This window comes from Myotis davidii, unplaced genomic scaffold, assembly GCF_000327345.1.
Source record: "Myotis davidii unplaced genomic scaffold, ASM32734v1 scaffold420, whole genome shotgun sequence".
Lineage (NCBI taxonomy): Eukaryota > Metazoa > Chordata > Mammalia > Chiroptera > Vespertilionidae > Myotis > Myotis davidii.
This window is the reverse complement of record NW_006294421.1, coordinates 75632-89923: the sequence shown is the minus strand read 5'-3', so window position 1 is coordinate 89923 and position 14292 is coordinate 75632. Positions and strand designations below refer to the sequence as shown.

Here is a 14292-nt window from a genome sequence, read left to right as displayed (position 1 = left end):
ATATATATATATATATTGCTTAATCCCTTTACCTTTTTTCACCCAGGCCCCCTACTCCTGCCTCTCTGACAGCTGTCAGTGCAACGCTCAACCACTGAGCCACACTGGCCCGGCATACCCTTTACTATTCTTTTATTTGATATTTATATTTATGTCTCTTATAATATACAGCATCCCTATAATTTGTTGAAAAATTAGGTTATCTGAACTGTATAGTTTCCCATAGTCTGAATTTTGTTGATTGCATATTCATAATGCAGTTTAGCATAGTCCTCTGCCTCTATTTTCTATAAATTAGAGCCTGGATTAAAACCATGTCTGATAGTATTAGCGAGGCTATAGATTTTGTTATATAACACCTGGTTATCTTTATTTTGTGTGATCTTAGTGCAATTCTTAAAACTATTAATTCACTGGATGTTGAAACGGTGATATCCTAATTCTATAATTGTTTTCCAATTTTACAAATTGTGATAAGATATCCATAACATAAAATTTGCCACCATTTTTAGGTGTACAATTCAGTAGTATTGTGTACATGTATATTGTCATGCAATGGTTACTACCATCCACCTCTACAACTCTTTTCATCTTGCAAAATTGAAACTCCGTATCCATTAAATATAATGCCTCAACTCCTGGCAACCCATTCTACTTTCTGTTTCTATGAATTTTATTACTGTAGATACAGCATGTAAGTGGGTTCACAGAATATTTGTCTTTTGGCGACTGGCTTATTTTAGTCAGCCTAATGTCTTCAATGGTCATCCATGTTGTAGCATCATAATGTTTTAACTTAATAATTGGGACACTTTTATTTTAAATAAATAATAAATAAATAAAATCTCTTCTCCTCATCTACTACTTAGTAACCCAGTGGTAGCTTTCATAAATAAAAGACAGGATAAATGCTGCTTGGTCTTTCCCTTTATTAGGTTTTAAATAAGGAAATAGATTGTTTTTTAACTGAATTTATTAACAAAAACCATATAGGTTTCAAGTGTGCAAGTCAACAAAACATCATCTGCACACTGCATCATGTGCCCATTGTCCAAAGTAAAGTCTCTTTCCATCCCCATTTATCCTGCTTTGCCCTCTTCTACTATTTCCCTTAGCATAATACTCTCCAGGTCCATCAAGCTGTGGCTTCTTTAACATTCTCTAACAGTGAGTTCTCCTCCTCATCCTTCTTATTCTTCTTCCTATTATAAATATTATTATTAACACTATTTGTAAAATATAATTATGACCTCATGTATTTAAATCTATTTCATGAGTCAATGCATTGTAATTATTGTTCTTTGTAATTACTGTTTTCCATCTTTGGCCAGTGGAAGCCCCTTCAACTAGTCTTCCAGTCCTTTTGACATGACCTGAATAGTTTTTCGTAGCTTCCTTTTTTTTTAGTATTTCAGATTTCCCAGACTCATATGTTTCCTGCCCCAAACCCAAATCAACCAATTTCCAAAGAGTCCAATTTTCAATAAAATTTTTTTAGTGGGAAATGATACTTCAAGACCAAAATACAGGTGATGCTCATTGCTACTGGTTTAGTCATTTCTAGACCTTTCAGTGGACAGAGCAAGTAGATATAAATGCTACTTACAGGCATACTAGTACACATACAATATACATACATACACACATGTTAAAGACAAACTGCCTCCCAAGTTCACACTATACTTCCAATTCAAAATCATGTCTGTAGCATTTTAATTTATTCTTTTCTCTGCTATAGTTTCATCTCCTTCCAAATATGAATCTTGGTTCTGAAAGACATTGGAAATTACAAAATTCAAATATCTGATAAATAATAATTTGCTCCAACTCTTATCAAATACATAATAGTCTCAGAATAACAATAGTAATACTATTAACACTAGTTTGATTATTGCAAACATTTAAAAACTTTTTATATATGATCTTCTAATTCTCCTTTTATTTTTTTACTAGAGGCCCAGTGCACAAAATTAGTGCACAGGTAGCGTCCCTAGGCCTGGCCGGCGATCAGGGCCAATCAGGGCCTTCTGGCTGCTGGCCAGGGCCTTCCTTCCCCAGCTGCCACCAGGGCCATCCTTTGTTCCATGTCGCCCCCCTGCTGGTCAGCACACATCATAGCGAATGATCGAACCCCCGGTCTCCTGGTCGAACTCCTGAGGGGGCAATTTGCATATTAGGCTTTTATATATGTAGATATTTATATTATATCTACATATACACATTAGATACTATACTCTCTTTCTTTTAGTTCTTATCCAATCTTTGTTCTATAGGTAACTATGCATTTAATGGCCCTTACATTATTGTCTCTCTAACCCTGTAGTTCTCAAAATGTGGTCCAAGGATACCTGGGGGTCCCTAAGATACCTTCCAGAGGTCTCCAAGTTCATATGTTCATAAAAATACTAAGATGTTATACCAAGGTGTTTTTTGTCCTTTCACTATGTTGACATTTGCGTTGATGGTGCAAAAGAAATGATGGAAAAAAAGTGTGAATCAAGGTAGTGGTACCAAACTCCACTAGCATCATTACATTACATTTCTCACTGCCATGCACTGGCAGCAGGGAAAAAATACAAATTTTACTAAAGAATGTTCTTGTTGGACAGTAGAACATATTAACTGTACTCAATACCCTCCTTGAGAACAATCTGGTGAAGAGATGAGCTCTATGTGTAAAGCGCTTCTTCCACACACTGTTTTTAAGGTAATACAATAATCGGTTCAAGGAAATGCCTTTGTGTGATTACTTGAGTTGAGAGCTACACTAATTGTTTTTTCATGGTACTTCATGTTTACTTGAGAGAACAGTGAACAAACTATAGTCATGCAGACTTGAGCTCTTGGCAGACAGGTTCTCAAAAATGAACTAAGTTAATCTTTTTACTTTCAGAAAATCTCTGACAGAATAGGTTGTCATTGATGAAATTTAAAGAAGTAAAAAACTTTTATCTAACACCTTAAGCTTGACAGTTTCTTAATATTTAGCTATTCTTCTGGTGAGATTGTGTTGATAGTGACACAATTAAATGTCTTTGAGACTCTAAAATTAAAGGTACCAACATCTGGAGGATCTGCATAAGTCGGCAAATTTTTCAAATGTATGTTGTCATAAGCCAGGCATGTGTAGATGATCTGGTCAGCGTGCAGGTTAGGTTCGCTGATTTCACAGAGCCAAATCTTCTGTTTTTCACAGAGTATGACAATATGGAGGCTTGCTTTCTAAGATGTACTGGTTTAGTTCCAACCCTTGGTTTTACTTAGCCTTCCCTCTCTTCTATCTTTATTGTCCTAGTCCTCCCTGCTTGATTTTGATTCCAGTCGCAAGAGTTCCCCCCCCCCCGTGGAGTTTGGAAGGAGCTCTGGCCGGCCAGTGGTGAGAGTTCACAGGTGCTAGATGGCTCTCACTTCTCCAGGCTTGCCGAGAGATTGTCTCTATGGGATTAGGCACACTCCCTCCCAGTCTCACCTGCTCTTCTTAAATTAGCCCTTTGCATTTTGCAGCAAATACCCATACTTCAGGGCTTTTCTGTTCTCTGGCCCATTATTTCTTCCTCCCACTTCCTCTCACACAGATGCCAACACCATGCATGTCTGTGACAACAGGGACTTGTCTGCAGCAATTTCTTTTATGGTGTTTGGGAGGATATCTTGCCACCAAGTTTTATTATGAATGTTGTCCACGAGTTGGGATTTGCCAACTACTTGCTCTGTTTTGATGTGAGGGTTTGGAGAGACTCAATACTATGCTGTCACCATCTTCCCAGAAGTCAGTGAACTTTTTTGTCCTTTTGTTTGAACTCTTATTGTTGCTGTTTCAGAAGACGTCCTATAAAAATTGCATGGTCCACCCTCCCCCTCCCCCTGCCAGTATTGACAACAAAGGAGAGCAAAGCTGCTCCGGAGAGAAGCAGAACCATGAGCTCTGAGTCTCCTAGGGCACCGAAGAACCCCATTTCAACAGGAGTCCTGGGCCTCTTTTTGCCTCTAAGAAACCTGATGCCCAATGAGAAAAGTAATTTTCTCTAAATGCAGTAATAATATGTGCAAGGGAAAGGTGCATAAGTGGACAAGTAGGTTTTTTAAAATAATAGGGGGGAAATGGAGCAGCAAAGTAATTTCACCTGTTGCTTTAATATGCTCTGGTCATGGAAAGTCTTGATTGGGAGCTACAGCCATGGAGTCGAACACCACTCAGCAATAAAAAGAATGAACTACCAATACGTGCAACAACAAATCTCAGAATTATTATGCTAAGTGAATAATGCCTGCACACGAAAGACCTCACACTGTATAATCCCATTTACATGAAATTCTAGAAATAGAAAAGCTTAGTAACAAAAAGCAGATCAGTGGTTGCCATAGTGGAAGTTGGGAGTAAGACATTGGCTACAAAGGGGCACAAGGGAATTTTTTATATTATGATAATGTGGTGGTTCTTGGACTGATATTTGTCAAAAATCACTATGTATTTTACAGATACCTGCACACATGCAAAATGACATGTGTGAGGGTATTCTTTGCAAAACTAAATAAATTGAAACTACATTTCATAGAATAATGCCAAAGATATGTATATATAATATACATTATATATACTAAATACATACTATATACTAAATATATACTATATATGTGTACATAAGTGTACTTTAAAGTTTCAAGGCAACTTTAAAGGAAAATTGAATCCAGTGCTTATGAAGGAAAAATTCCTAAAATAGTATTTCAGTTCAAACTGTATAAAATGATATGAGCGGGGAATTGCTGGATGGGGCAGCACAGTGAGCTCCTGGGTCTGCTTGGACTCTTCAGAACGGTGGTTATAAGCACCCTGACCTCATTTGGGTTTCATGTTTCTCATTAGCATTCTAAGGGAGAGAATGACAGAAAGGAGGAAATATAAAGGGAAGGAAGTGGTGCACTTCATCATAACCACCAAGCTAGCCTGTCTTAAATAGCTGTAAGATATGGGGAGTGGGGAGTCCCTTTACAAGAAACTATTTCCATTTATTATCCCGGAGACAAGATAAAGCAAAGCCTCCCCAAGTAGAAGGGATTTCTAAATCTCCAGGACGCTGACACTCACTCTACTATTGTGGCAGGTACACTTTGGCAGTGCTGTCAACAGATTCACCATGGAGACCCAGGGGATGTCACTTTACAACTAAATGCCCCACGGAGTTCACAGCTTCGACGGGAAGCAGGGATGCCTGAAATATTAATATTCCAGTGACAGGGAAAAGCTAAATTTTCCCAAAGCACTAGGCAGAGTCTATAGACCAGAGCCTGCTAACATTGTAAAGTGTGCCTGTCTTAAGGGCAAATAGTAAACTAGAACTAAGTAGACATGTCTTCAACACAGTACCTGACAGTGATAGTGTCGACAGCCACTTTAGCGCTCCCAACGTCTTTTCATCAGAGTCACTGCTGCATGCATGGAAGTAGGATGACAAATTCAGATATGACTAACAAGAAAGATGGCTTTTTCTTCCACGACTCTGTAACTATTGATGGTACTTTAATAATTGTCTTATATTTTATATTTCATTTATTTAGAAAAACATCAAGTTTACTTATCAGTACTGCAGTGTAAATGCAATAGCTGAAATATAGTAGAAAAGAACTATCTGGAGTAAGAAGACGAAGCATCAGAGTTCATCTAGGTCACTTACTATCCATATGGCCCTGAGCAAAACCTTAACCTCTCTGAGCTCCAGTTTTCTCATGTGAAAAATGTTAAGTCCTATCTCACCGTCTTTTGAGAAACTTAATTTAGACGCTGTAAGTGAAACATTTCCATGTAGCACAGTGTTTCTCAAACTCCAACACAGAAATCACCCGGGGGCTATTGTCAAAATGCAAATTCTGCTTCAGAAGGCCCTCAGTGGGTCCTGAAACTGAAGCTTCCAGGTGAGGCCCTTGCTCCTGTGCTGTTATTGCTGTGTCCTCTGGGAGCTGGTTAGCAATGTAAAATCGTATGCCCCACCGATTACCTACACTTTGACAGAATCTCCAAATAATTTGCATAAATATTCGTGTTTGAGCAACATTGATCCAGCACCAGATCTGACACATGGCAGATTCTTGTTTTAAATATAAGTTTTGAATCATCACAGAAGAAATGTGCAGAATAGAAAGAGATATAACACATTTTTCCTATGCAAAATTTGATTTGGATTATACTCAGAGTAATTCTTGCCTAGGTGCTGCTTTAAGCTAAAGAGTGGCCTGCCTCCTCCCAGGTCAGATTTGTACAGCCTGATAGCCACTCAATTAGCAGCTGTTTCTGTGGAAATCTGCATTGTCTAAAGCCCTTCTCATCATTTTCCTCACCAGATCTCATGTTTTATTTTATGTAGAAACCACATTTACTAACTAAAATTTAAATTCATTCCCTGCCCTAGCCGGTTTGGCTCAATGGATGGAGTGTCGGCCTGTGGACTGAAAGGTCCCAGGTTTGATTCTGGTCAAGGGCATGTACCTTGGTTACGGGCACATCCCCAGTGGGGGGTGTGCAAGAAGCAGCTGATCAATGTTTCTCTTTCATTGATGTTTCTAACTCTCTATCCCTCTTCCTTCCTCTCTGTAAAAAATCAATAAAATATCTTTCAATAAATAAATTCCCTATATGTACTTATCAGATATTACTCTTACAAACTTTCATCAACATGATATAAACTGAGTTAACACATCAAATTAATACAGTTCCAGCCAAAGCAAAGATGACTGATGTCTGCATTAGCCTAAACTGCTTTATTGTGGGTCCATGAATAACATTAATACTTAAGAAGATTCTTAGGGAAATTATGGCCCCCGAGTAAGGAAACTACTTTAGAAGCCTGGTTTATGGCGACAGCCAGTTTTAAGGGATTGGAGTCCAGATTGTAAATCAGTGAAATATGTAAAAATGTATTTGGAATTTCAGACAATTCTAGTATACCATTAACTGGTAAACCCATTAATTTTTAAATAAATTACTGCTTTTGATAATAGATCAATTTTTCTATTCATTTTTTTGAGTTGTTTTACTTGCTGTAACAAAAGTTTAAGTGCTTGGTAGAGTTCATGGTGTATGCTCAAGAAATTTTAGTTTCTGTTTGCCATTATCATCATTAAGAATGTAGTTCAGCGCTGCTGATAATAATGTTGAATGTTTACCTGAATGTGGTCCTTTAAGGATCACTTTCAAAATGGGAAATAAATGGAAACTATTTCACTCATGTGACTTTGTTTTCTGTGCAATTCTAGGCACTGTGGTGGTCCAGCAATTGATGTCAGTGATGATTAGCAAACACGATCGCCTTTTCCCCAAAGATGCAGAACTGCAAAGCAAGCCCCAAGACGGAATGAGCAACAACAACAACGAAGTTCAGAAGAAAGCCTGCGTGGGTCAGCTACAGAACAAAGAGAACAACAATACCAAGGACAGTCCTGTTCGGCAGTGCTCTTGGGAGAAGTCTGAATCTCCCCAGAGAAGCAGCGTAGATAATGGCTCCCCCACAGCCCTGTCAGGCAGCAAAACCAACAGCCCGAGGAACAGTGTTCACAAGCCGGATGTCTCTAGGAGCCCCCCTCTTCTGGTCAAAAAGAACCCCGCCTTCAATAAGGGCAGCGGGATTGTCACCAACGGGTCCTTCAGCAGCAGCAATGCAGAAGGTCTTGAGAAAACCCAAACCACCCCCAATGGGAGCTTACAGGCCAGAAGGACCTCATCACTGAAGAGCTCTGGCACCAAAATGGGCACCCACAGTGTACAGAACGGAACAGTGCGCATGGGCGTTTTAAACACCGACTCGCTCGGGAACCCCGTGAACAGCCGCGGCATGTCCTGGCTGCCCAATGGCTACGTGACCCTGAGAGACAACAAGCAGAAAGAGCAAACAGGAGAGTCAGGTCAGCACAACAGGCTCTCCACCTATGACAACGTCCATCAGCAGTTCTCCATGATGAACTTTGATGACAAACAGAGCGTTGACAGTGCCACCTGGTCCACTTCCTCCTGTGAAATCTCCCTCCCTGAGAACTCCAACTCCTGCCGCTCCTCCACCACCACCTGTCCAGAACAAGACTTTTATGGTGGGAACTTTGAGGACCCTGTTCTGGATGGGCCCCCGCAGGACGATCTTTCCCACCCTGGGGACTATGAAAACAAAAGTGACCGGAGGAGTGTGGGAGGTCGAAGTAGTCGTGCCACCAGCAGCAGCGACAACAGTGAGACGTTTGTGGGCAACACCAGCAGCAACCACAGTGCACTGCACAGTTTAGTGTCCAGCCTGAAGCAGGAAATGACCAAGCAGAAGATAGAGTATGAGTCCAAGATAAAGAGGTGAGGAGAATCTGGAGCTCATAACTGCCAGAGAGCCTCCTACTGGTCACACTCACACAGGGGGTTAAATATGTTCATTCCAGAGCCAGAGACCCCTAGTCAAGTCCTGGCTTCACCATTTGTAAACTGGGGGCTTTGGGGAAGTTAACTTTACCTCTTGTGAGCCTGGGTTTCTTCATAGGAAAAATTTAAATGCTAGTAGTGTTTCCCTCGAAAGCATGTAAGAAACCATTGAGCCTTGTTCCTGCACAGCAGAGGTGCCCAATAATGCTGTGAGGATGTGTGCTAGAGGCTGGTTAGAGAGGAGCTGAGAGGGGAATGAATGGAGGGTAACGAGCCTGTTGTCACTGACAAGAAAAGGATGGAATGAGGGCAAAGTTGTAAAAATAATCAGATCTCTTTTTTTATTCTTTTGATTGTTGAAAGCTCAGAGAGTGTCTGCTATCTGCCAAGCTCAGTTTCAGGCCCTGAGAATTCAGCAGTCAGTAAGACAGACTAGTATATAAACTCAGTCCTCACTCATGGAACATGCCTCCGTTGTACGAGAGAAGGCAGATAAATAAGTAAAATAGGTCCTGTGCTAAGTAAAACTGGGAAGAGGGGGAAGAGTGTTGGTGAAGTGCAGTTTTAAGTGCAGGGCCTTAGGGCAGCTTAAAGGGGAAGCTGTGCAGACACCTGGGAGAGGAGCAGGTGGAAATGCTGTGAAATGGGCTGGGCCAGGAGCTCAGCAAGGGAACAGGGAACAGGTGATAGGATCTTAGGGATCAGATTAAGTCTTTAGCTTTTTCTCTGAGATTAGAATCCATGAAGGTTTTTGAGAAAGGTGTTGACATGAAGTATATTCATATGGACAAGGAAAATTATTGCCTAAATGGGAAGCAAAAACCATGATTTATAAGGAAACAGCTATGCTAAACCCTGATTTATATCCTTTCACATCTCATCAGATAGCCAAGGCAGGAAGAAGTTTGCTTAGCAACTTCTCCAGGAAAACAACCCAGGCAAGATAAAGGGGCATTGTTTGAGGGTCTTGAGTTCACAGGGCCCTGACTGTCAGATAAGCCATGGAGAATGGAGCCCAGGGCTCACAAATATAATCTTGTCCTGAAAGTTACCACATTCACACGTCACTGAGGTCACAGAAATGGCAAAACTGTTTTTTGTTTGTTTTTTGTTTGTTTGCATGAGTGGTTTTTTTGGTGGTTGTTTTTGTTTTGATTTTAGAGAGAGGAAGGGAGAGGGGGAGGGAGAGAAACATCAATGAGAGAGAAACATCCTCCTGCACGCCCTCTACTGGAGATCCAACCCAAACTCAGGCATGTGCCCTGATAGGGAATTGAACCGGTGACCTCCTGGTGCTTGGGACCATACTCAACCACTGAGCCACACCGGCCAGGCTAAACTGATTGTTTTTATGTTCTCCTTTCAGCATTGTAAAGGGCAAAGGACACTGAGCTCCCGTCAGGAGAAGGCCTGAGGCGCGGTTCAGTGTGAGGGAGCCCCTCTAGTGGTCTCACTCCCAGGCTCAGGCTGTGTGTTGGGTGGACCTCTCCCCTGTGGGGGTTCTAAGACCCTTATCATTTGTGCACATCAGTCTTTGTTCTGCTTCAACTGCTTCCATGTCTCCACACCCCACATGGTTTCTTTTACATATATAAACTTGACTTTATTTTACCATTTCCCATCCATTTATCAATCATCAGGCCAAAAGGTACTTATTTTCAAGAGCTATGGTGGAGTAAATATAGAATAAAATGCTATTTATATGTTAGGCTGAAAAATTACTTTCGAAAGTTGTTCTTGTAAACTTCGCTGAATGGAAAGTTGATTTGAATTTTTCTCCGTAATGCCGAGTGACGGGAAGTTTAAATAAGAAGAAAAAGGCAGCAACATCTTTCAGGTTACTCCTCTTTCTAAATGTGATGTTTAGAAGCACTGGCTCCCAGAACTCTGAACTGCTGCCGGGCGTGGTGATAAATGAGCACTTAGCACTGGGACAGGAGATAACAGCTGAAGCTTGCATTCATCCTAATGCAAGCTTCAGCTGTTATCTCCATCCTGGAAATAAGTTATCATTGTGAATGGCTGCAGATGAACAGATTCCTTTTTGACGACATTGGTGATACATTCATGTTCTGAGTCTATGGTGCGTTTCAGAGACTTTGATAAAATAATAGAACTTTTCAATAGAGTGCCATCTCACTGGGCCCTCTCACTGTAGCATCCCTACCACCTGACAGGCAAGGGAGGGGCTCTCAAAGAGGTAGGGCAGAGGAGCTGCCTCATGCCCAAGCCACAGAAATTCCTGCTTAGACTTACACATTTTGCTTTCAATTTTTTTTAACTCCACCCACAAATATTGAGGTTAGATAGATAATTCGTACGTATGTACATACATACCTACATACCTGAATAGCTCAACAGATGACAGATAAGATAACTGGATAGCCGAAACCGGTTTGGCTCAGTGGATAGAGCGTCGGTCTGCGGACTGAAAGGTCCCAGGTTCGATTCTGGTCAAGGGCATGTACCTGGGTTGCGGGCACATCCCCAGTGGGAGATGTGCAGGAGGCAGCTGATCGATGTTTCTCTCTCATCGATGTTTCTAACTCTCTATCTCTCTCCCTTCCTCTCTGTAAAAAATCAATAAAATATTTTAAAAAAAAAGATAGCTGGATAGTACCTTATCAATTATTGATATGTTTTTTAGTTTTTAAACATGTGAGTTTAGTGTTCTCCACCCCACCCCCCATTTCGTTTATTGTATTATAGTCAGAGAAATTTATTTTTATAATATCAATTATTTGGTCTTGTAAAGATGATTCTTCTATGATTGGTTTGGGATTTTATATATGACCATAGAGCAAGTCTGTTAATCAAGCTGCTTAAATATTTTACATTTTTTTCTCATTTTTATCAGATAGATCTATAACTTCTAACAAAGGTAACTTAAACTCTCCTAATTTTTATGGATTTATCAGTATCTCCTTAAAAATGTCTGTTACATTTTATATTAACTTATTTGAGGCTACACTGCTAGGTGAATAAAAGATCAGAATTGTTTATATATTTCTGATGAATTGATATCATTGAGTAATGGTCACCTTTAGTTGTAATAATGTATTTTTCCTACAAGTTTTTTTTTCTGATATTAGCATTGCTATACCATTTTTTATTTTGATTAGTAACTTTCTGCTATTTTTACCATTAACTTTCAAATTTTATTTGATCTGAGAACATATATTTTTCAATTCTGGAATATTTTCATCTATCATCTTTTTATTTCATCTTCCCCATTTTCTCAACTTTCTGTTTCTACAACCCTTATTCAAGTATCTTGGGCCTTCTTAATCCATGCTCCATCTAAGTTGACTTCTCTTTCTCACATTAAATTTCTATCTTTCTCTGTGAGGCATTCTGGACAATTTTCCCAGACCTGTTTTCCTGTTTACTGTTTTTTCTTCTTTTTTAAGATCTATTTTTAATTATAGTAGATATACAATATTATATTAGCTTCAGGTGTACAGCACAGTAATCCAACATTTATATACCTTACTAAGTGTTCACCACAATAAGTCTAGTAACCATCTGTCACAATATATAGTTATTTTAATATTATTAGTGGCCCAGTGCACAGATTCATGCACATTGAAAGGAAATTAATTAGAAGGTGGCTGGTAGGGCGGGACTGTGCCAGACAACCGGACATGCCCTGGAGTCAACCTACCACAGCCCCTTCCCAGGGCCGCGGCTTGAAGGGCAGCTGTGGTCACCCCAGTTTGGCAGTTAACCAGATTTGGGGCCGACAATGCCCCAGGAACATAACCCATGGCAGAAGGTGCAACACGCAGCCCAGCAAGGAACGGGGCTCCCTCCTCTCCGGTTCAGAGGTGCGTCACCGAGAACTGCTGCTGCCAAGTCACTGCAGCTCAGCAGCTTCTGCATTGAGCGTCTGCCCCCTGGTGGTCAGTGCAGATTATAGGTACCAGATGGGTGGACAGTCACTTAGCCTTTTATATATGCAGATTAACTATATTTCCTTTGCTTTACTTTCCATCCCTGTAACTTATTTTATAACTGAAAGTTTGTACTTTTAAATCCTCTTCCTCTTTTTCTCCCACTTCCCACCCTCCTCTCCTCAGAAAACCATCAGTTTATTTTCTGTGCCTATGAGTTGGCTTCTGTTTCATTTTGTTTTTTTCAATTGTGTTGTGTTTTTTAAATATATTTTTATTGATTTCAGAGAGGAAGGGCAAGGGAGAGAGAGATAGAAAGATCAATGAGATAATCATTGACCAGCTGTCTCCTGTACCCCCTTACTGGAGATTGAGCCCACAACCCAGGCATGTGCCCTGACTGGGAATCAAACTGTGACTCCTGGTTCATAGGTTGATGCTCAAACACTGTGCCACACCGACTGGACTTGTTTTTTAGATTCCATAATTAGAATCATATGGATTATCTTTCTGTGGCTTATTTCATTTAACATGACATTCTCTAGGTCCATCCATGTTGTTGCAAATGGCAAGATTTCAATCTTTTTTTATGGCTGAGTCATATTCCATTGTATATATGTACCACTTCAATCTTTTTTATGGCCGAGTCATATTTCATTGTATATATGTACCACTTCTTTATTAATTCATCTATTGATGGATACCTATATTGCTTCCATATCTTGGCTATTGTAAATAATGCTGCAGTGAACATAGGGTGTACATATAATTTAAATTATTGGGTTTTTTTTCTTCAGATAAATACTCAGAAATTGAATGCTGTATCATACAGTAATTCTGTTTTTAATTTTCTGAGGAATTTCCATACTCTTTGCCATAGTGGCTGTACCTAATTTATAATCCCACCAACAGTGCATGAGAGTTCCCTCCTCTACACCCTGCCCACACTTGCTATTTGTTGTCTTTTTGATGGTAGCCTTTAGTAGGTGTGAGGTGATACCTCATTGTGCTTTTGATTTGCATTTCCCTGATGATCAGTGATGTTGAGCATCTTCTCAGGTATCTGTTGGCCACCTATATGTCTTCTTTGGAGAAATGTTTATTTAGGTTCTCTGCCCATTTTTAATCGGATTATTTACTTTTCTGATGTTGAATTATATGAGTTTTTGGTATATTTTAGATATTCACCACTTGCCAGATGTATCATTTGCAAATATATCTCCCATTTAGTGGGTTGTCTTTCTTATTACTGGCTTTCTTCACTTTGCAAAACCTTTTAAGTTTTTTAAAAAATATATATTTATTGATTGATTTCAGAGAGGAAGGGAGAGGGAGAGAGAGAGATAGAAACACCAATGATGAGAGAGAATCATTGATTGGTTGCCTCTTGCACACCCCCTACTGGGGATCAAGCCCACAACCCAGGCATGTGCCCTTGGCCGGAATTGAACCTGGGACCCTTCAGTCTGCAGGCTGACGCTCTATCCACTGAGCCAAGCCGGCTAGTGCCTTTTAAGTTTAATGTACAGTTATATTTTTGCTTTTGTTGCCTTTGCCCAAGGAGACATGTCCAAAAATGTATACCTTAACGCTGATTTTTTTCTTTGGATGATTCAATTCTGACACTTCACTCAGCCCATGATTAGAGTGTTTGTGGTCCCTTTTGTATAAAGATAATTAATGCTATAAGCTCTCAGCTGAATCACTCTCCGTTTTCTTCCTCTCTTAAACCAGAGACCTCTTCTCCCGCATGTGAAAAATAAAAAACTAGCCCCCGCCTCAGACCTCTATCCAGGATCAATACCCTTTGTGTGCCTCCACTTACTGTTCTAAACTGGAGCATCTTTCTCGGTTATGATACTTGAACACGCTTTTTTTTATTTCTTTTAACCTTGCTATGTATTTTTATTTTTATTTTTTTAAAATATATTTTATTGATTTTTTACAGAGAGGACGGAAGAGAGATAGAGAGTAGAAACATCGGATGAGAGAGACATCGATTAGCTGCCA

The 14292-nt window shown here is 39.9% G+C and overlaps 1 protein-coding gene across 11 annotated transcripts in view; it reads left to right on the top strand.

The window, feature by feature from the left end:
- The window catches only part of ARHGAP24 (Rho GTPase activating protein 24), a 537541-nt gene that overhangs the window by 519861 nt on the left and 3388 nt on the right, over positions 1-14292 (top strand). For all 11 annotated transcript variants that reach the window (XM_015567154.1, XM_006768662.2, XM_015567153.1 and 8 more), the window contains one exon: positions 7249-8326. In XM_015567154.1, coding sequence (XP_015422640.1) covers positions 7249-8326 — 1078 coding nt within the window. The remainder of the gene's footprint in view (positions 1-7248; positions 8327-14292) is intronic.